This window comes from Rattus rattus, chromosome 2 (assembly GCF_011064425.1).
Source record: "Rattus rattus isolate New Zealand chromosome 2, Rrattus_CSIRO_v1, whole genome shotgun sequence".
Classification (NCBI taxonomy): domain Eukaryota; kingdom Metazoa; phylum Chordata; class Mammalia; order Rodentia; family Muridae; genus Rattus; species Rattus rattus.
The window spans coordinates 63,622,662-63,646,953 of record NC_046155.1 but is presented as its reverse complement, the minus strand read 5'-3'; the positions used below and the strand labels follow the sequence as shown (position 1 = coordinate 63,646,953).

Genomic DNA, 24,292 nt, shown 5'->3' with positions numbered 1-24,292 from the left:
CTGGGCAGTGAGGACTACAAGCTTAGCCACTATGCTGCAGTCCTCACTGGCCATGCCTAGACTGTGGTGTCAGAAGTTTCAAAGTGCTGTACACACACTCTTAACTCTTCAGGTTAAGATCAAGGTAAAGTCAGATTAAGTTGCTGGCTGAAGAGGCTCCCAAATACTGTTGTCCCGGACGTTACAGTACAATAGGGATAACAGGGCCTGGTTAAGTCAATTATCCCCAGACGACAGAGGAGCTTGGATACAGCCTAGTGCCTTGAACATATCCTCCTGTGAGGACTACAGCTTGCTCTACATCAACTGCCCAGAGGTGGCCCAATATCATCCTGCCCTAGACACTCTGAGGAGTAAAAACATGAGACCTGGAAGAGTCAAGTGTAGAGAAGAGACCAGGGCCCAGTGCACGAGGAAGGAGATGAACCTGTGGGGCTCTGTCGGTGGAACAAGGACAAGCTTTGAAAGCTCTCACCATAGACATAGCCACACTGTGGGACCATTGGTGTCAATTACACCCCACAGGAACTAATCCTTCTGCTAAAGGACGCAGGACCGTCTTGGCAAAGGACCTGAGCTGATGGAAGCCTGCCAGGCCTGAGCTCCTCTGGAGGGGCTCATTGGTATGACTGCCACCAGCCCGGGGTGCAGGAACCGTGACTCTGCCACAGGCTGGAAAATAGTCTGCAGAATGTAATTAAAGAGTCCAATGAGAGGAGGCACCAGAGCGATATTAATTATAGTATTTAATCCATTAGGTGGGGTTGCCTGGCCTAACCTCTTTGGAATTCTGAGTTTGTCTATGATTAATTATTTTGGGGAATAACAGCCAACATTATAGCTTGTTAATAGGTTTAAAATAATAAATTAAAAAATAAAACCCAGGAGGTTGAAACCAGCTTGAGTTTCTAAAGTGCCTGGTTATCTCACGGGTTCCTTTCTTCCTCGATGCCCTTTTCCCCTTTAAAGTATCTCACACTATCCATCCACATAGCTGTCCAGGGCAGGTATGTGGAGCTCAGAAGAGCCATCAGCACATGCTCGCAAGACACCCACCAGCCATACCACATGTATACCAAACCTCCCCAGAAATCTACAGCCCAGTGGCCAGGACTGGACTGGGCCCTTCTGAAGAGGCTGGTGTGATGGATTCCAGTCTGCTAGTAGTTAAATATTTAGCCCAGGTACAGGGCTGTCCAGTGCCAAGCTGAAAACAAGAGATAGAAAGATGTGAGTAATGGGGCCTGTGGGACACCTTCCTCAGGCCCAGGAAGCAGGGCAGAGTGGGTTATAAAGGAACAGACTGAACTCTATAAAAGACCCGAGCAGGAAGTCCCCATTGGATGAGCAGGTGGATGGTTCTGGACATCATGTTCCCAGTGTCTTGGTTACTCAGCTTCTTCTAAGCATACAGGATGTACCTCTCCTTCTGGGGACATTCTGGGGACATAGTGTCATCTTTGCTCCACTGTTCTGTGTCCCTGGCATAATTAAAGAAGGGGATTACACCGGAATGAGAATCCAGTCCCAGGGATGCTGGCTGGTCTGAAAGAAACAATGAACTTTCCCTGTAAATCGAGTCTGAGGAGTCCCCAAGTCCCCAAAAGAATTGAGAATGGAGGATGGGCAGGCAGTCTTCTCCCTCTACTAGTTTTACCTGTCAAGGTGGGAAAGCCCTGACTTTATTGGTTTCTAAGGCAGCAGCAGGCTGGCTAGTGCATCCATGCTCTGGCCCCATAGGGAACTGAAGTGATATTGGTGAAAAGCAGGGCACCCTTGCCTTCTCTACCATCAGAAGAGATGTCTAAATTTTGTGATCTGTAGTGATTCCCCACTTTTTCTAGACCATTCTAAACAGTAAGCTCACTCTCTCTCTCTCTCTCTCTCTCTCTCTTCCTTCCTCCCTTCCTCTCCCCTCCCTCCTTCCCCCTCCCTCCTCTCTGTACATGTGCACATTGTGTGTGTGTGTGTGTGTGTGTGTGTGTGTGTGTGTGTGTGTGTGTGTGTGTACTCCCTCCAGCATAGCTACATAGGTGGACCTCACTATAAGCAGGTAATTGAGTCACATACCTTACATCTCACCCATTTACAGCACACAATGAGTGACTGGTACTAAAGTAAGGATCATGTGCCCATCATCACAAGCACAGTGAGAAATTACATGGCTAAAAAGGAGTCCCAGGTCTTCCTCTGTCCACTTCCTCACTTGTCACCTAGATGCAATCTTCCTTTTAAAAACAAAATGAAACAAAATAACAACAACAAAACCTCACCTCTGTGTGATCTGGTCTATCAATCTAGACCAGATCTAGACATTTAAGGAAACAGTCCTAGAACACATGATTCGTGAGAACTTTCAGTTCTTTTCATTGCCTGTCTATGTTGAAGCATTCATGGGCCCTCACTCCTTTTAGGATGATGAATTATATCCAGACCACATGTTATATCCACCCATGAGGTGATGGGCACTGGGTTGTTCTTGTGAGCCTGTTATCCTGCAAGTAAATTTGAAATGCATATGTGTTTGCACATCTCTTGGGTTTGTACCTAGAAGTGAACCTTCTGATCACAAGGTAACCCTGTATCAACTGTAGAGGAGCTGCCTGGCTCCCTCGTGAGGGCTCTGCTAGCTTGCAATGCCACCCTGATGGAACGGACAGCCTTGATTTCTCTACAGTTTCACCAATGCTATATCACCCATGCACGTTTTTCCTTTCGATGATTTTAGGATGTGGTGGTTTGAATGAGAAATGCTCGCTACCCCATGGTTTTGGGGCACTTGAGCGCTTGATTCCCAGTTGGTAGCTGTTTGAGAAGGCTTGTGGTTCATGTTTAGCCTTGCTAAAGGAAGGATTCACTGGGGACAGGTTTTGAGGTTAAAATCCTTGTGCCCTTTCCAGTTTTCTCTCTGCTTTGTGCTTGTATTGGGAGGTGTGAGCTCTCAGGGTCCTGCTCCTGCCCCATGCCTGCTGCTTGCTGCCATGGCTCCCTGACAAGATGGACCCCATCCCACTGGAGACATAAGTGCAATAAACTCTTTCTTCTGTAAGCTGCCTTGGTCGTGGTGTTTTATCACAACAGCAGAAAAGTAACAAATTCAAAGGATGAGAATGCAGTCATTGTCACTTTCCTGATGGCTAATGGTGTTGAGGATTTCTTTCTGTGCCCACCTGCCATTGAAGTCCTTGACTATTTTTAAGCTGTTTTTGTTTTAAAGCTGGTTTCTTGTCTTGCATGGGTATGTTTACAAGAGCACATGAATCTTTCATAAACTTCCTGACAACATATTGATGGGTAATAGTAGTCATACCAGGTCCATAGTACGGAGCTGACCCTGCAAATACCACACTCTTCCCTGTTCCAAGCAAGCTTCTAGGAGAATCCTGGTATGAGCCTCCAGGAATCTTTACCCTTCCCTGCCCTGCCCTGTCCCCACCCCCCGCTCTGCCCTGCCCCACAGCCACTCTGCATAGCATAACACCATCTTTACACTCCATGCCAGAGAGTCTCTTTCTGTTACTTCTTTCCCCAGATGTCACCTGAGAAAAATGAGTACAATAAAAATTATAGCTTACTCAATAAAATTATAAAGAGGTTGGAATGTAGTTTGAGATCCATTTGATGCAATGTGGGCATTAAATATGCAAGTGAACAAGTCACAGAGACATCTCAGCATGTGAGTCTGGAGTCAGGGAAGTGGTCAGGCTGAGCAGAATTCATGGGACAATGACTGGACCTGTGGGACTGGGTGGTTTTGGCAGCTGAGTTGTGGTAGTAGAGTGTGGACTTGGAAAGGGGATCCCAGGACTGAGCCTAGTCAGTTCTTTTAGAGACAAGACAAAAAACAGCTCAGGACATGGGGTACTCCATATAACAAAGTAGTGCTAACCTGACTAGGGACGGTGTCGGGGAGGGGTATGGAGAAAGTGATGAAGGCCTCCAAATGCTGACAAAGGTTCGGTAATGGCAACACAGGAGATACCTTTCAGATACAGAAAAGCACAAGCTGCTGGTGACCTTGACAGGAGCAGTATTGAGGCTGTAGATGTGTCCAAGTTTGCCAGAATTGAGTCCAAAAAAAAAAAAAAATTAGGAGGGGGAGAGATTTTGATGGGCAAGCATATACATCTTATTGGGAGGAATCTTGTTTAAGGAAGGGAAAGTTGGTATCCACAAGAAGAATCGGGGTCAGAAGTGCCACTCGGCTCCGTGTGAACAGAGCCCAGCTTGCTCAAGAATCAATGCATTCTTCCTGGCAGAGTGATGCCTTGGAGATGACCTTTGACCCCACACTGCACTTCCCTCACATCCAAATGCTCTACTAACAAGCCTGCTGCCTATATCTTTAAATGAGGTTGGTCCAGATCCGACTTCTACACAGCATCCTCCACCATCTGCTTTGTCCAAGCCTTTAGCATCTCTCTCCCACCTGCATAGTGGCTATGGTGCTTCCCTGCTCAGATGACTGGCCAAGAACTAATAAATTCACACCCAAATGGCTTCATATGCCCAGGCAAAATATTGTAAAGTTCTCACAGAGATAATACAAGATAATAATCTCTTCCTGCGACCACCCTGCTTCCATTTGACGTCTGGTTAACAGTCTTGACCCAGATGTATTGCAGAGGCACAAGAGTTGCCCTTACCAGACACATGCAAGAGAAAAGACTGTGTCTCCTGGCTCTTAGAGTGGGGCGCTTTCAGAACAGACATTAAGACTTGCCCACATTCCAAGTCGGACTAAGCTCCAAAGTGTCCTACCCGGTAGAGGCTTTGTTTGCTCTGAGCCCCTAATAAGACCTCAGGCCAGCTCTTGACAGGACTAACTATCCCTAGGGAAGATCAGAGGTAATGACCTGGTCAACTGATGTAGGTAACTGTCTCCTCTTGGAAACGGGTGGCCTCCCTGCACTCACTTCAGATTGTCCAGAAAAGGCTCATGAGCAGGGAGTGGCTGACTGACTTACTGAGCAGGCAAAGTCAAAAGAAAAGCCAGATCGTCTCTTTATATTTTCTTCAGAAAAGCCCATTATCTTAAACAGATGTAAGGGCACTGTTCTGCCATAATAGCAGACACCAATCAATTGGAGGAAGGAACAGAAGGGAAAGACACTGATGGGTTCACCATTGGTGCCATCCAGACCCCAGAAATTAGCTTCTCCTCAGGTCTTAGGTGCTGTATATAGCTACCTAAAGATGGTCACTCCTCCCATGGACACAAATACATCAGGTCCTGGCAGAAGAAGTGTATTCCTTCTTTTGGTGATTGTCGCAATCTCTTTTCTTTCTAGAAAAGCCTCAGACACTTTCCTTCCACCTGTACACACTGCCATATGGTGCAGGGCTCCAGTTAAAGCAAAATATGGTTCCATCCGGCTGCCTCCCCTGGCTCAACTTGGCTCAGCACTGCACCTGCAGGCCTGTGTGCACACATGGACTCTGCACATGAGCAGTCTGTAGATGCAAAGCCCAAAATCCTGGCCTCTCTTTCCTAAAACATCACAGGAAGCAAAAACATCAACCTGGCAAATAAAAAACGTGTGGACAGAAAACAATGCTCAGTACTTACTCAGAGAACGGGTCAAACAGAGGCCTCTCTGCTTAATAAACAGTCCACCCCCACTGAGCACCCGGAAACAGGGAGCAGACACCAGTTGGACCTGGCTGGGTTTCTGGGAAAGCAAGTGGACTGTGGAGGTTTGGAAGATGTCCTCCATAGTCTCATGCATTTGAGTGGATGGCTGCCTCGGCAGGATTAGTAGGTGTGGCCTTACTGAGGAACTATGGCTCTGGGGCAGACTTAGAGGTCTCACATGCTATTTTGAGTGAGCTCTCTCTGCTTCCTGTGTTCAGGTGGAGATGTGAGCTTGCTGCTATTGTTCATGCCACCTGCTGTCCCGGAAGCCTGCCAGAAAAAAGATGAACACTTATCCCTCCAGAACCCTAAGCCCAGACAAACCCTTCTTTCTTTAACCGCCCTAGTATGGCAGTTTGTATAACAATGGTCTGCATAGGCTCAAAGACTTGAATGGTTGGTTTTAGGGCGTGGCACTACTTGACAGGGATTAGAAGGTGTGGCCTTGTTGGAGGAAGTGTGTCCCTGGGGTTGGGCTTTGGTGTTTCAGATGTTCAAGTCAGGCCCAGCGTCTCTCTTTCTTCCTGCTACCTCCTGATCTGAAATGTAGAACTTTCAGCTCCCTCTCCAGTACCATGTCCTCCCACATATGGCCACACTTTCCACCCTGACAATTATGGACTAGACCCCAGAAACTGTAAGCCAGACCCAATTAAATGTTTTCCTTTATAAGAGCTGCTGGGTCATGTTGTGTCTTCACAGCAATAGAACACTGACTAAGACGCTTGGCCATGGTGTTTTATTAAAGCAACAGAAAAGGAACTAATAGAAGGATCTAAAAGTTGCTAACACATTGCCTGTGTATTAGTTATAATAATGAGATGGATGAAGCCGAGACAGCCCACCAGAGCCCTGTGTGCCACCATATTCTACAGACTTTCAGGAGGACCACCGTGCTGGCTGACTGGGATTCTTGATGGAGTCTCCAGCCCATCATTTGAAAAGGACTGTCTAAGTTTTCTTTTCTGTTGCTGTGGTAAAACACCCCCACAAAGCAATTGAAGGGAGAAAGGACTTATTTTCATTTTTTTCTTTTTATTGGATTGTTTTAATTTATTTACATTTCGAATGTTATCCCCTTACCTGGTTTCCTGTCCATAAGCCCTCTATCCCATCCCCCATCCCCCTACTTCTATGAGGGTGTTCCCCTACCCATCCACTCACCCCTTCCCGCCTCCCCATCCTGACATTTCCCTACACTGGGGGTCAAGCCTTAGTAGGACCAAGGGCTTCTCCTCCCATTGGTGCCCAACAAAACCATCCTCTGCTACATATGCATGGAGCCATGGGTCTGTCCATGTGTACGTTTTGGATGGTGGTTTGCAGAGACAAAGTTTGGAGCAGAGACTGAGGGAACGGCCATTCAGAGACTGCTCCACCTGGGGATCCAGCCCACATACATACAGCCACCAAACCCAGACAATATTGCTGATGCCAAGAAATATATGCTGACAGGAACCTGATATTCCTGTCTCCTGAAAGGGCTTATTTTCAACTCACAGGCTAGGACACAATCCATCTTAATGGGGATCAAGGCAATAGGGTATGAATCACCTGATCACTTTACATCCACAATCAGGAAGCAGAAGACCTAGATACCATCCACCTCAATTAACCTAATCAACATAATCCCGTACAGATAGTGTGGCCATAGATTTAGTAATTCCTCAAGGCATGGGGAGGGTCTTGTTTCCTAGGAGAATCCAGATCCTGTCAAGCTGAAGATTAGCCATTACAAGGATGAAATGCATGTACAGAATCTCACAGACACAGAACATACCCTCCCCATTACTCACAGGCTGCCTGTAGAGCTGAATTCACCTAAGGCTAATGGAGTTGAGGCTACTTTAATTTTCTAATCTGTGCTCTCTTCCACTGTGTCCAAGTGAAAACTCATCATATCAATACCTGGGGAATTAATGACGTAATGGAAAGGAAATCAGCAGCCAGAAAAGAGGCTGATAGTTCTCCAACTGCTAACCTAGAGGCCATCCTCACCAGGAACCTGTCACAGCTACGACAGGACAGGTGGTACAAACTGTCCCCAAATTAGTCTGACACTCTGCATATATTCCTGGCTGTTCCTTGATTCAGAGCCAGCTTGGGGCTTCAGCTGAGGAGAAGCAGAGGGAAGTGTCAGCTCTAAGACCACAGGAGGGTGAGAAGCTAGCCCCAGATCCTCTGTCACCACTCCTAATGAGAGCAGCAAGGAGAGAGAGAGAGAGAGACAGAGAGAGACAGAGAGAGACAGAGAGAGAGAGAGGAGAGAGAGAGGGGGGAGAGAGGGGAGAGAGAGAGAGAGAGAGACAGAGAGAGAGACAGAGAGAGAGAGAGACAGACACACAGAGAGACACAGAGACACAGAGAGAGACACATACAGAGACCTAGAGACACACAGAGAGACAGTGACAGAGACAGACAGAGCAAGAAAGCACTTATGAGTCCCAGAGCTCTGAGTTCAAGGCCTCAGGTGTCAAAGTGGCACTCTGTCCTTACTGAACCACCCCTAGTTCTTAGGACTAAGACAATGAAAATGTGGAACTTTGCTAGCTGAGTAGCCCGAGACCCAATCTGAGTCCATTTACTTATGGGAAGCTGCAGACTTTCTAGTACATTCCATTTCCCACTCTTCTCAGCTTCCATTTATGTCCCATGTTACTTTCAGGGAAATTGAGACCCTACTCTGCACAGCCAGAGTCCTGAGGCAAGTTCTCTTCAGTCCACTGGCACAGTATAAACTTGACAACAGGATATGGAGTGTAGAGGAAGGACAGCTTTCCAGATCCCAAAGAAGGGTTAGGAACTTCTCCAAGGCCCTGCTTAACATCCCCTAAAACATTTTGTCCTGTGCTCTGGCCCAACCTTCACAGCATCCACCCTAGCACCCACCCACTTCTCTGTTCATTGAAAGTAGAACCATCACATCTTGGACCACCACACTGAGTGCTGCCTCTCACTAAAACCCCGTTATCTCCCCCTCCTCTACTTCCACCAAGATCAACTAAATGAAGAAAAAAAAAAGCCCATGGATAAGAGAAAAAATTGTGAAAATTGGATATGTAGTGGGAATTTACATAAAAAATTAAGTACTCATAAGATAATTCTAAGAAAATGTACATAACAGTTAACAAAAGGGTGGATAGGAGAGACTGCTCATTGTTGGAGGGATTTGAATGGCCAGAAGGTAGGGGCAGAGGCAGGTAGCATCTCCCACCATCAGGGAATGGATATGAAGACTACTGTGAGACCGAGTAGCCTGCTATGGTGGCGTTGGTGGAGAATAGAGTACACGGGCTCCAGAGGGAAACCTTTGCTCACTGATGGCAGGAACAGAAGTCCATGTGGCCATGATGGACAACAGCACATAAGATTCAAAAGAAGTTAAAGAAGAACTACCTTATGATCTAGACTTCCCTTCTCTGGGTATATACCCAAAGGAATGAAGTGGTCATCTTCAAAAGAAATCCCTGCTCCTTGTAGCATTCTTCCCAAGAGTCAAATTATAGTGACAAGGTATTCAATGAATGACTGAAGAAGCTGATGTATACACAGAAGATGTATCACTGGATGAAATAAACCAGGCATGGAGAGAAAAGTAGTGTATGACATTATTACATGGCAAATCTAGAAAAAATAAATTAAACAAATAGTCGGAGGTGGGGGAGCAGTAACAGCTCTATTCAGGACAAAGTTTAAAGACCAAATGTGCAGCTAAAGAGATGGCTCCGTGGTTAAAAGTACTTATTATTCTTGCAGAGGACCTGGGTTTGGTTCCCAGCACCCAACAGTGGCTCATATATGCTTGTAATTGAAGTTCTGGGGAAATCAATGCCCTCTTCTAGCCTCTGAGGGCTCCTGCACATATGTGGTATATATAAACTTACACAGGTTAATATACATACAGGCAAATTAGATAGATAGATAGATAGATAGATAGATAGATAGATAGATAGATAGATAGATAGATAGATAGATAGATCTTTAAATACCAAATGTATAATATGACCTTACTATTCAAATGGATGATAGATGGTCTTGAGATTGGAAAAATCAGGTACCCATATAAGAGGTGGATGCCCATTTGGTTAGCTACACTAACCATTCCACTATCTACATATTTCATAATGCATGTCAAATGGTTTAAACACAGACAGTAAAACATAAGGCAGAACCTTCGAGTGAGTGAGTCTGTGTAAAGCATCAGAGATTAAGACACAGGAAATTCAGGTCTCCTTCAGTAGCCTTAGACAGGCAGAGGGAGAAACCCAATGGAAGTAGGTGGCTATTGGAACAAAGGGCTGAGGTGTCCTGAACATCCCTGGGCAAAGAAGGTAGAGTTGAATCCTGCTGTGTAGTAAGACCTGCTTGTTTAAGAGCATCTGCATAACATAGCTAGACATTAAAAGAAGGAAGATCCCAGAAATAACCTCCTATCACTAAATTTTAGACCTGTAAGAAATGCACAAATGCCACAGGAAGAAGAAATTTCTGGAAACTGAATCAGCAAAGTACAGAAAACTTGACACCTATGTTGGTGATAAACTTCATGTAATTATTAAGAATTTTCAACAAATTAAAAAAATCCAAGTAAATGGACAAAAGAGCTCTGACTTCAAGAAGCAGATCCCTGGTACCAAGATTCTTCCAAAGTAAAATGAAAAACATCTGTGACTGCCTGGGAGACACTGGACACAGGCATCATGATACTACAGCCCCATTATAAGGCACTTCCAGCAGAGGCAAGGCTGTAGAAACATCCAGGGTTGCCTCTGAGCAGAAGCAGACTGATACCTGGTATAGACAAGTCTTCCTCTCAGATCAGGAAATGGTGCTGGGATAAGGCAGCCGGATGCTCACACAGTACAGCCAACTTACTAAATGCCAGAAATGCACAACATGAGATGAAAAAGTGCTTCCTTGTATATTTTGAGGGTTTTTTTTTTAAACTCAATTATGAGTACATTAGTTTCCCTCAGAGACTAGGGTAGACACATTTGGGAAGAACATCTGCATGGCTGTGAGAGATTCCTTTTCACAGAATCCAATCAAGGCCTCATCCCTTAGGTGACTATCACCTTTCCCCAAAACATGGTCCATCACCAGGCTTCAGGGGCTTTGACACCCTATAGCATACTTTAACCACCTCCAGACCAGCCTCCTCTCATTAAGTCAGCCAGATCATCAGGGTAACACAATGGTCCTGACACTGGGTGTGAATTATGGTTGGTGTGAAACACTGGATGCAATAGAAAGACCAGAGATCCTTGAAAGGCATTTCAGTGTTGGCCATCCTACCCTCCATCAACATGGGGCTTAGGGCTAAGTCTCCTCTAGCCATCCTACCCTCCACTCACATGGGCTTTCAGGTTCAGTCTCCACTGGCCTCAGTGTAATGGTTCAGGCTACATGAGAACCTTGAATCTTTCAGCTGAAAATTTTGGCTTTCAGAAAGGCAGAGATCATGAAAACAGGGGAGGGATCATGGCCTTGCTTCAAAGCCCCTCACTGAGCAGTCTTACTCTCCTCCTAACCTGATCAGAGTTGTCCTGAACCCATCTCTGTGATGAGAGCTTGGCTCCTACCAGACCCAGGATGACTATGGTTCAAAGCTAGTACACCTGCTTCTAGCATGACTCATTACAGAAGCAGGCTCCAGTGGGAATAGACGTCTTCAGAGGAAGGTACTTTTCATTTCAGTCCTACAGGAAATGGATAGCCATGCTGGCTCTCACTCCAGGGTCTCTCTACTGAACACTCAATGTGTGCACCAGCTACTAGGCCGTGATGGGGCATTAGCTGTAGCCATGCAGCAGAGAAGTATTGACAACAACTCTTCAAGCCCGGTTATATGTAGTGGAAAGAGACATGTGAACCAGACATTCCAGGTGAGAGGGGAAGGTGAGACTAAGCAAATATTAACACCAAAGATCATTGCTGGCCATGATAATTGTCTCAAAGTCAGCATACAAGAAAGTGAAGGTGGTTATCCCAGAGTGCACTGCTGAACAGGGTCTTGGGCCACCTTCCTGGCCACCACTGTCTCGGTGGTGGTCAAGCAGCCATATGTGGCACTGAGAGGCTGAGAGGCCCTGAGGCAGCTAGGGGGCTTGCTGTGCTAGAGATAAGAAGAGTACAGAGAGGCAACATCCCAAGCTGACCACAGACAGAGTACTCTAAGATTGGAGTAGGGGTCCAGCCTAAGCTATTGAGACAGTTGCTTGGCATATGGGGGCATATTTGCTGCTCTGAACTACCATGCAATCAGTTTACTTACTAGAAGACTAGAGAAGACATGGGGTTCTGCCTTCTCTATAATATACACATATTGAGATCTATTATGAAAAACTCAGGAACCTCTGGAAACATAGGATATCAGGTTGAGGGAGTTCCTTCCAGAATGAGGCCATGGGAATGCGGAAGGTGAATGGGTCATTTCTAGGGACCTGGCAAAGGCTCTTGGGAGGGGCACCAGCAGAGTGGAGTCAGAAGCAGAGAAAGAAAGCATTTCTCAAAAGGAAGGTGCAGTGTTCTGTGGCGTTTCTGAAAGTGTCCCCGATGCCCCCACCAACCACCACCACCCCCCCTGCCGGCCACAAGCATGCAGCCTGTGTGAACAGGTGACCTGCTAGCATGAGTTTTAGGGACACACTAAGGACCACATACAAAAACACAGTCACAGAAGAATGTGTAAATGCATCTTGTTTCTGTTAAATTCAGCAGAACCCCACTAGGCAGCATCCAGCCTGGCCAGGGCTGACACATCTACAGGAGAAGATGGCATTTCACAAGCTGCAGAGGAAATGACTGTAGGGGTTCATTACCTCTGAAATGGAGGGGGCCAGGTGGAGAGAGATCAATGGCTGTGTCCTGTCAGCCCCCTTTCAGGGAGGCAGCAGATGTCTCCAGCACTAAAGTCCTTTGGGGTGAGGATATATTTCCAGGTTCCTTTTCAAAGACAGAGTGGGTAGGATATCATGGCAGAGACAGCAAATATCGCCCCCAAAGTGTGTAGATTCCTGGAGAAGGAGTGAGGAATGGGAGGTTCTGGGCGGTAATGGTAGGAAGTGGGCAATGTGGTGTGGAGGACTTCCAGTGTGCACAGTCCTTTCTTTGAGATCCCAGCAACAGGATTCCCACAGAGTCAGTTCTGCCCCTCCCCCACAGCTTCGTGTAGGATTGCCTGCTCAGGGCATTCTTATAGAGCTCCCCATCAGAAATAATAACTACCCAGAGCCTTCTGCTCGCTTGTTTACATTCAATCATGATTCCCTCTAGGCAGAGTGACCTCCATCCAGGTGCCAGGCATTTGGGAGTATCAGTGATTATATTGCTACAGGCTTTATGAATTTTTGTCTCTGGAAATCTCTAAAACCATAATATGTATTATGACACTTTTTATTATAGTGGAGGAAGGAATAATTCATGTAGTTAAAAATAATAATAAAATAGAAAAAGAGGCCAACTTTACCCCAAGCGGCTGGCTCTCTGTAGTCAGAGGTAGCCTAGCAGCTGTGGACTTCCCTAATGAGAGAGCTGCCATCACTTGAAAGGCCATGGGCGACCCTGATGCCCTGGGAGTTCTTGAACTTGGTATGTGGCTTAGCTGGCAAGTCACTGGGAGACAAAGAAAATCGTCACTGCCCAGCTGTTCTGGGGCAAAACGGCATGCTAAATTTAAACCAATAAATAGTTCTGGAAGCGAGAGAACAGGTGGCGAACGGTCTCTGCAGCAGATGGTACTTTCTAATATTTGTATCTGATCGTAATTGGCGATACTAGAGACAGTGTCTCCATGCTCCCATATCACCTTCCTCACTTGAGAGCCTTGGAAAGGGTGGGTTGCACTTTAAAAATCAACTCTATCATTCTTTGGAGAAAAGCCATGTCAGATACTTCATCTGATGGGAAGGGCATCAGGTACCTGACTCACTTTTCCTAGCAAAGGTCTTAGCATAACTTGGTCCAGTGACTGCAAGCCAGGCCTGTCCTTTTTGGAAACACCAGAAAGGCATGTGGGCTCTGCTCCACATCCTCTGCCCCCCTTCTTGTCCTTGGCACCCAGACTGTGATGCCCAAGACCTCTGTTCCCCTGCTTATGTTGCTTTTGTAATCTGAAACCCTGAGGAACAGTGAAAAGTGAAGGTCCCTGCTCTGTTCTCCTTCCCTGGTGGCTCCTTCAGCCACCAGCCTGCCCTGTCAGCTGAACAGATGTCTCCAAATGACCCTGCTCCTACTGCCCTCTGCCCCAAGTGGAATTCAGGGACAGGTGAGAGACCAGCAGCATTAGATTCCACAGAGCAGCTCTTCTCAACCCAACAAGGACCCAACAGGATGCTGGATCAGGGATGTCACTGAGTCCACAGACCCACATCTGTAACCTATCCTTCACTCAGGAGTACAGGAAAGACACACAGTCCAGAAGAGGGACAAGTTCCACAGGTGTCTGGCCCATGGAGAGCAGCCACAGGCTTTGGCCATGCACATTACACATCAAAGGAGACAGCTTCATTATAACTGAGCTAGGAGCTGGCCCCTGGCTCTTTGAAAATACATTTAGAACTCTACACACACCAGGGCTACAGACAGTGTAACTCCTCTGGCTTACTTGTCTTCACGGAGATATTTCCTTCCCGTACTTCAGCTAATGGAACACATGCACATGCACACACACACACACACACACACACACACACACACACACACACACACACACTGTCCTCCCTGCCCAGCAGAGCTTATCCATGTTGCCCCAATACAAGGTCTCAAAGTTTTGTAAATGATATTCTAATTTAAACCAGGGGTTTTATATGGAGGTAGGACATGGGGCTGTCATAAGGATTGCAGAATCCAACCCCCATACACATGCTGACATAACCAAAATTCATCTCCAGTGGTTGTGTGATATCCCCAAGAGGCAAAATTGTCCTCAGTTGAGCCTCATTAACCCAAACTGTATGAAGCCTCTGGGGCTTCTGGCTTTTTACATCACGCACTAGGCAGACTCATCATCTTAAATGGGAATTACCCTTCCATCATGCACAGTTTGCTCACTGCAGATATACCACAGGCTGCAGAGACGCTTGCATAGGCAACATGCTGCGTCAGACCTGCCTTCTCTGTCCATCTAAGCCTGTCTCCTCCACTTCACTCCACACCGAGCTCAGTGAGGACTTTGTCTTCTTCCTGATCCCAGCCTGGCTCACCATTTGCAGGGGTGCCAGGATTTTCCTGGCAAACTGGTGCTCTGAAAAGTTGTTCCTTCACTACTTCTCTCATTCCATGGACTCCTGAAAGTAGCTTAGAAACAGGCCTAGAGCTTAACAGGAGTCTTGGTTTGGGTTTGTATTGCTGCGAGATATATATATATATATATATATATAGTAACTTGGAGAGGAAAAGGGTTATTCCATCTTACAAGTCCCAGATTACAGTCCATCATTGAAGGAGTCAGGGCAGGAACTGAAGCAGAGACCATAGAGGGGTGCTGCATCCTGTCTTGCTCCCCATGACTTGCTCAGCCTGCTTTCTTATAGCACCCACGACTACCAGCCCATGTGTGACACAGCCCACAGTGAACTGAGACCCCCACTACACCAATCATCAATCAAATGCACCACAGGTTTGTGCATATGCTAATCTGGTGGGGACACTTTCTCAATTGAGGTTCCCTCTTCCAAAATGACTTGAGCATCTGTCAAGTTTACATAAAGCTAATCAGAACGATGGGCAAGTCGTGCATCCTTCCAGCTCCTTTCAGAAGCTCAAAGGCACTTGAGGTGGCTTTTTCACAAGAACTAAATCCAGCACCCTTCAACGGCCTTCTGTGCCCAGTCAGACAAGAGACTCTGGCCAACACAACCAGGTTGCCACACCTCCCAAAGAAGCCCTGGCTTGGACACCCCTACATTTCACTAGAGCTAGAAAGGAAAGCCAGGGCAGGCAGTACAGTGTCTAGTTTCAAGATAAACTTTTATATGCATCAGTGGACTGAGGGGTTTTAGCCCCCAGCTTCACACAGCAGGATGTGGGCTTCAAACACAGATTGCCCAAGGGCGTGTTCCCATCACATCTAAATGAGAGCTCAGAGCACACTGGAATGGAATACAGATTTCATTCTGGGCAATAAGCGTGCTACTAGTCAGCTAGTGTATGAGCCTGAGAGAGGAACACAGAGGCCAAAGGTCTAGTTGAAACGAACCATGTAAGATTCACCAGGAAGATAATCATTAACTGAAAGAACATTAAAAACCTGGAACATGGGTTATCATTGCCTTGTATGCATGTGAAATAATATCCATGTGCAGAACATGTGGGTGCACATATGCATAGCATATGCTTACATGTGCATATATGTGCATGCATGTGTCTCACCTAGTGATAGCTTCCCTGTTGTTGAGAGTACAGCAATTAAACATCCCGTATCCAAATGCTCGGTTGCAAACTTTGGAATATTTCCAGATCTTGGAATATTTACATATACATAATAAGACATCAAGTCTAAACACAAGTTTATTCATTTTCTATAATATGTACACAGGCTTGAGTTTATTTCATATACTGTTTTAAACAATTTCATGCATAAAGTTTTCTAAAGTGGAATTCTCTGACCTATGGAATCAAATCAGTGCTGAGAATTCCTGGCTTTGGATTACTGATATAGGAATGTCAACCTCTCTCCGGAAGACTTACTGGAAAAGCTCTACCACAGCACACGGCCAATTCTCAAAAGCAGCTAAGACTCGGGGATGGAAGAGTCACCCTCTAACGTTCCAAGCTGACATTGCTATCGTGTTTGAAGAAATCAGCATTGCACAGGACACGGGGCACACTGATGCCAGCCAACAAATACAGCACAGAGAGCAGCAAGCACATCACATGGGCACAGCAGATAATATGGCCAGCCTGGGACCCATTCCACAACACAAGAGCCCACACTTCTGACCCTCTGCACCTCAGGATGCTGAGATACCTCAAGTTCATCTTCTCCAATTCTCCACAAAAGCTCAGTACCCTGAGGACCAATGCTTCAGGGGCCATCATGCCTTTTGCCACCCCCTGACCCTGCCAGATGGGCAGGACTTCCCACATGCCCACGGCACTAGCTCAAATCAAGACAAAGGAGAGCGGCGTGGAGCTCAGCAGTGAGACCTGCCGTATCACTAGCTCCGTCAGTTGTTTTACTTGGGTGAGCCACCCTTGCTCTCTGACATGTGCCGCCACACAAGGAAATGGCTGAGATCTCAGGGTCATGAAGTATCTATATGAGTTGCAAAGGGGTCTTATCTCTTCACACAGGAACATACGAAAAGCCACATGGACACTGTCAAGTCATGCTTCATGGAGTCCATGTGTATTTGTACAGTCTGGCATTGAGCAAGCACCACACAATCCCAACTGAATGCCCCACATACACTTGATCTGGCCTCCAAAAACCCACGGCATGTGTCCAGAGACAGTGGCAAGACACCGAGCCCCTCGGCCCAGCTGGCCCTGCTTCTCAGTTCTGAAAGCAGTTATGACCTTTTCAGGTGGCACAATGTTCCTACCTGAGAATGGGGCAGTCCGGAGGGGGATTCTGATGGGGGTCAATGTCAGGAAATGGCAGGGCTGCATGATGGAGGGGCTCAGACCCCGGAGTTCCTCAGGGTCTACAGAGACCATGGCAGTAGCTGCAGCAGCTGTGGCAGCAGTGATGGTGATGGTGGGACCCCTGCTGATTGGCTTAAGGCTGTCATGGCAACCACCTGTGGGAGAGAGACCAAGGTTAGCACATGTGACACGTACACATCCATTTCAGATAACAGTACCCTCGAAGACATGGAACGCCACCCCCTTCAGTGACATTCTGTACTGGTTAGCATTGTCCCCAGAGAGAATCTTATCCTTCAATACATACACTTCATTGTGTGATGCTCAAAGTGCCACGTTACTGAAGTCACCAAGGAAGAGCCAGGACATGCACACCATAAAGGGAAATAGAGTCACTGTAGTACACATGTGTGATGTGGGTCATCTGAAGTAACCTGGAGGATGACCCTAGAGGATCAAGGTGAGGAGGATCTGCAGAAAGGTGTGATTATGGGCCAGGTCAGGATGGAATGGGTCCCAAAGCACTGGGATTCAGGATGCTGGCCACCTGCCCCAATCCAGCAGAGAAATCAGTACTCACTCAGGCTCTCCCATATGATCCTAATACAGAATCCAGGGATGATATCAAGGCTACTGACAGTAAGCAATTCAAGCTGCAAACTCACTTTTAAACATCAACCTTATGGCCCTACAACCAATCATCTTTTGGGAGTTGACAAGGTGCTAAGCAATGACCAGATGGAATGCCTGAATTCCTAAAACCTTTCCAAAAGGAAGTGGACAGTGGACACATTTCTCCAAAGTTGGTTTTATGATGTAGGTTGGTGGGCATAAGTCAAGGGCGATGGACCTATGAGTGTCATTATTGAGGGAAGATCTTTTCTGAGGTGAGAACCCATAGCACAATTATTTTGGAGCAGGAGAATGAGTCATGCTGGTCCCTGGGAAGAAGTACCAGAAAGTGTAAAAGTTCTGGGATAGGTGCTGCCCCATGTGACACAGGAGCTTCGAGGAAACTGAGACGCAAAGTGAAGAAGAGTGGCGTGGTAGAGTGGTGAGGTGAGGCAGGTGGACACGGGTGTGTGGATGGTAAGGTTTGCTGCAGAACAGTGGGCAGGCTCAGATGGGAGAAAGATCTGCTTTCTTGTCAAGGTCTTACCCTGGCTGTCTTTTGTATATGATCAATCAGGGGACATGGCTGAGTTCTGAACAGGCTAAAAGACAGGGTGTTGAATGTGGACCTCAAGGGAGGTATCCACAAGGGAGAGAGAAGTCTGAAGGTAACTAAGAAAGTATTGGACATTGTGAAATCAGATTTAAGAAACATAGCCATGGGGGGTGGGGGTGGGGAGATGTTCTGACTGCACATGTCCAGGTGTCAGAATCATAGTTGATTTTCTCTCCCTGTCTTTCCACATTTACAAATTCCCTAAGAGGGGCACAGACCATCTTTTAAAATTATACTTACAGAACAACTTGGCAGGAGCTACTGGGCTCCCCCAGAGCCCTCCACAGTTCCCTTGTCATTACCACCCTCCCCAGGGTGCTACATGTCACCAACCATCAGCTCAGACTGACACACTGTTAACTAAAGGCCAGCTTTCCTTCCACGGGTTCTTTTCTGGCATACACCCTGTGGACTGCGACAGCTGTGAGATGTATTCACGTAGCATCCCATGCAAGAGTTTAACAACAGGCAGCTGCTGCACCTGCCCCTTCTGTTCTGCCCTCACCTCCAACACACACACCACCATACCCAGCCACTGATCCCAAAGCATCAAAGTTTGGCCTTTTGCAGAGCATCACGCAATTGCCAGGCATCATTGTGCAGCCCTTTCGGTGGCTTGCCTCCACTCAGTGAGCATCACAGCAGTTCCCTTCCTATCTTTGTTCTGACTCAATAGCACATTTCTTTTTATCATTGAGTAATATTTCATTATAAACACATACCACCGTTAATTTTCCCCTTGCATGCTGAGGGGCGTTCTGGCTGCTTGCAGGTTTTGACAATTATGCTCAAGGCTGCTATAAGCATCTGCCCACAGACTTTCTCATGGGCATGCTTTTTAGTTCCTTCGGTAAACAACACAGTTGAGGAGTCACGTGGCCTGGGGCATTGTTTTTGTTTGTTTTTAATCTTTGCACATGTGTACGATATGTGTGCATGATCATGTATGTATGGGCAGGCAGGCATGTGACAGGGCACACACCTAGAGGACAGAAGACAGCCTCAGGTATCCATCATTGGCTTCCATCTTCCATCTTGTCTAAAGTGGTCTCTTGCTCGCTATTGTGCATGCCAAACTGCTGGCCCAGAAGCTTCCAGAATTTCTCCTGCCTCCATCTCCCATCTCACTATAGGAGTTCTGTATTACCATACACACATTTGAAATCACTGCTATCATGAATGTACCACCTTTATGATTAGAAACACACCATAGACGACTGGTGAAATGGAGCAAGTGTCCTATTCCCTACGGAGGCCTGTGCCCTTCTCTCTGTTGGAAGTCTGAACAATAAGGGAATGTGTCAAAATCCCCATGTGTGTTTGCCTTCATCATAATGAATTACAGAATCAACAGCCTCATCCTCACACAGCTTCCAAAAGCCAAGGAATCAGGACACCCAGAAAACAGAGTACTGTATACGCATGCCATATTCACATCCTCACCTTCGTCATAGGTGCTCCCTGTTGGAAGTCGCCATGTGTACACAGCTGAGCCAATAAATTACTTCATTCCAGTCACCATAAAACAGTGCTGGAGGCCAAAACATTGTCAGCACTTTCAGTGTGTAAGGTCAGTTAACAAGGACATTTTGAATGTTCTGATACACTTTAAGTCTTACTTGAGTGTTTCTTACTAAGGGCCATCTCCCCCCTCAAGGATCCACATCTATTCATTTCACTATGGCTACAGAAAATATAGTTAGAATGTAATTAGGCATGTGATATGCTCAGTAGCATGAAGAAATGCCAGAAGTTCAGAGGGCTGATCAGGCAGCAGTGGGGGTGGGGCTCAGGGAGAGTAGGAGGGTCCAAGTATAAGAGTCCTCAGAAACCCCTACTACACTAGAGGAATGTAAACTCCCTCAGGCTTCCACAATGTGACCCTCATCCTGCCCAGCCAGGTGCTCCTGGGAACTCTCTCTCCATAATACCTGGCTCTCTACTCTACAACAATGTCTCTCATCCATACTAGACCCAAGTTGTGCCCATCCAGAAACTTATAGGAACCAGTTGCCCAGGACACTGACTCTTAGCCCCCCAAGCACAGTCCCTCACGAGCCATAGGATACAGACAAGAAGTATTTGCCTCTTCTCTAGCTTCTCTGCAGCCCTGTCCGAATGGAGCCCACTGAGAGCTCTAGGGAACAGCCTTCCACAGGGAACCTAGCTCTGTGTAGGAAGGACAGGACAGTTTGGGACATCTAAAGGACCTAAGGTTTTTGTAGATATGGTTAGTGTGCTAGTGTCCCCCAGACACAGCTCACAGACTGGAACCTGAAGGTCAGTACAGAATGCGAGTGGTTTTTCCGGGAATTACCAGGGATGTCCCTAGCAGGCATCTCAGAAGCTGTGTTCCTGATCAGGTTGTGTGCACAGCAGGTATAAATGACAGGCAAGTTCTACAAGGAGGGGACAAGACCCCATCCCCAGGGATAGTCATGGTCCTCTATTTTGCTTCCTTGGCAGAGGTTGTACCTTTCTATCCAAATCTCTCTACCTGAGAGGACAGGTGAGAGAGACCCCAAAGAATCAAACAAAACCCCATGCTGACCCACGCTTCCCCTTCTAGGTCCTTGCCTCCACCAACCCCTAAGTCAAGATCCATAAAACCTTGAGTACTCAAGTTTAGGGCCCCAGCCTAGACTGTGTATTCTGTGTGCATTCTGAAGAAGAAACAGGGTGAAAAGTCATTATTTCCTTGATCCCCTACTCTATCCAGTACATATTAAAGGCTCAATTCTCTTCCATTGTCTTCTGATCTTCTGATGGAATGAGCTCCCTATTCAGAAGCCCCTCCCATCAGACCAGTGTCTAGGCCGCAGAGACAGACTGAAATGGGACCTGTGAGTGGAACCCTCCTTCCATCCCTGTAGAAGTGTTAATGACCATACACTCCAAAGTCGACAATGTAGTCTGAAAATAAAAAGACCTGTACTACTAAAGCAAGCTCCAGCAAGACACCATGAGTTGGGAACCTCGCAGAACACACGGACGTCATGTCATCATGTCTTCCCTTTATAAGACAGAGTCAGGCCTGGGGATCTCAGCCATGTGCCACCTGGTGAAGTTTCTGAAATAAACTTACTCTAGTCTTCAAAATGAAAGTGACCTTGACTAATGAAAGAGAAAGTTACCATTATAAAAAGAAACAGATGCTAACGCAGGTGAAAGCATTTTGCAGCTAGAAATATGAAAACGTTTTTAATCACCACGTGATTTCTGTTGCCAAAAATCATCTGTCAACTTAAAAGCAAAATAACTATGACTCATTAATCTTCCCTTTAAAAACTGAGATTAAAAAAAAATGTTGAGTTCATTTTGCTTCATACAAAATTGCACCACCTCCCAATGTCTTTACAATATCTGTCAAATACCAGTGGTGACAAAAAGTTAACAAGCAGCATGGACAGTGGATCCAGTGTTGGTTGATGATGGGGAGAGAAGAGGTCCCATCTCCCTCAGACTGTCTGAGCCCCAGGCCCCTGTGGCCCCTAACCTCAAAGACATCAGAGCCACTGAGAGGCCCACAGTAGTTGCTAACCCTCCTCTACAGGCCACAGATCATGACAGCAAACAGAAGGTGCTTTGAGAAGGAAAGCGCTGTGTTTCCTATGTCTTCCCGTTACTGTGACCCAGCACCTGGCATGACACCATAATGGAGACCAATATCTTTTGCTCACAGTTTTAGAGGGTTTGGTCTACCACAGCAGGAAAGGTATGGCAGAGTAGCTTACATCACCACAGACAGGATGCAGAGGTAAGAGTGTACAGAACTAGGCCATGCCAAAGGCCAACACCACAGGCATGGGCCCCTAGCTCCTCCAAACAGACGCTGCCTCCTCCCATTCACTACCTACCAGTAACATGGTCCCACTGTGAACCCATCCAGACGTTCTTCTATGCAAATATCTGAGCCTTTACAACTTAATCCTCTGTAGAAGTCCTCTCAGGCATACACACCCTGAGGGATCCTTTACTCTCACCCCCAATTGTTTTCAATCTAATCAAGTTCACAAACAGAATTCACACTCACAGTACTGGTGGCCTTTAGCACAGAGATTCAGAGTTTACAAGCGTGGGAGAAAGAATGAGGCTGCTGTTGGCTTCTCCTTCTATCTCAGCTCCCAGTCCTGGATCACAGCAGAGCATCTCTGTGCCAAGCTGCACACAGCTATGGGACTGGAAGACGATATGATAGATGCAAGGCATGAGGCATCACTGGACACAAATAGATAAATGCTGCTGGGTACCTGCTGCTTGAGAACACCAGCCAGGAAATGTGTGGAGCCAAGAGAACCCGGATGCCAACTGCGCCCCCTGAGATCTGCCTCTCAGCTGAGTTTGGAGTATAAGCAAGCAAGTGCTCAATAACCTGTGTCAACTGATAAATAATGACAGGAACTGCCTTTCCCCAAAGGACTTGAGAAAATCCCTTAGTTGAGTAAATAAATAGTAAGATAAGATAGGTACAGCCAGAAAAACCTGCTAAGCCAGCGAAGACAGAAGCCAGCACAGCCATCCCATAAGGATTACTTATAAAAGTCAATGTTTTAAACAAACCAGTAATTAACTAGGTGCTTCCTTGAAAGCAGCATGGGGCCGGGTTCATGAGACACATCAGTATGGGCTCAACTTCAGCTGCTGCTGCCCTTGTTCTTATGAGGCAAGCAAGCATAGGAGACAGTTTACATCCTGGGAATCACCCCCACTGGGTTTGGAGTTTATGTACACCTGGACTCTTTTAACAATGCACTTAGTAAACTTCTTCCTTCAATTGTATGTACTGTACCTACAACCCCTCCCCAAACAAAGCACCCAGAACCCCACCATCCCTCACCTGCAACAGGATACATGCATTCTCATCTTTGAACAAAGATGTTTCCCCACTCCTGGTAACAATCAGTGTCTACTCAAGTTTATTCCAGATGTATCCAGGTATAAAGAATAGAAGAGTTAATCTGTATTAAACTGGTTTTGAGGGCATATGCAGAGAGACCCTTTTGTATCATCTTTTGCATATACATAATTGATGTGGATGTTATTAAAGCCAGATGCATTACAGAATGGGGCACGGATAGTACATACATGATTAAATAACTCAATCTATGAATCAAAGTAGATAATTACCCTTAGAAACCAGTCCTTCCTCCCCCTTAAACCCATAACACAGACCCTAGACTGTACCCTCGAGGGCTCTTGAGTATTCTAACTCATGTGACTGTCAATCTTAACAGTGCAACCTTCTATATTTTAGCTATCATTTTTCTCCACATAAATTCATCTCACTGCTTTTGCAAATCTGTGTGAGCATTATTTCCAGTTATTTGGCAACGAGCCCAAACCCCTGTAAACATCTGACCCAGACCCTGACCACTGGTAACACTCTCTGCTGCTGGAGTTGTCAAGGCCACCCCACTTATCCTTGCTCTCAAACTACAAAGGGACTGTTTGCATGTTCTCTTGGAAGGCAGTCCTCAGACAGACACACAGAGAAGATCTTTAAGTGCCTTGCTGTGGCAAAGGAAAGCTGGGCTTCCTGATGTACCCCCCCTTAAAGACACATCTGAGACTCTGACGTGCTCAGACTCTTCAGGGCCATGGACACAGGAGGTATCTGGTTGCTAATAGCCCTGGCTTACTAAGACACTTCCCTTCAGAAGTGAAGGTAGGCAGTGGGTTCTATATGTACCCTACAGGGCAACTGATGTGCTATTACTGTCCTCTTGGAACCTGCCTCCAGACTCTGAAAGTATTTGGGCTGAAATTTGCTTTCCTAGGACAACATAGAAGGAAGAATGTATGTGAGGTCTGGGACAGTGCCCAAGCAGGAACTCAAAAGC

The 24,292-nt window shown here is 46.5% G+C and overlaps 1 protein-coding gene across 1 annotated transcript in view; it reads right to left on the bottom strand.

Moving 5' to 3' along the window:
• Tcerg1l (transcription elongation regulator 1 like) overlaps positions 1–24,292 on the bottom strand; it is a 183,102-nt gene that overhangs the window by 128,555 nt on the left and 30,255 nt on the right. Inside the window, exon 4 of the mRNA XM_032892375.1 lies at positions 17,182–17,379. Within this exon, the coding sequence (XP_032748266.1) occupies positions 17,182–17,379 (198 nt within the window). The remainder of the gene's footprint in view (positions 1–17,181; positions 17,380–24,292) is intronic.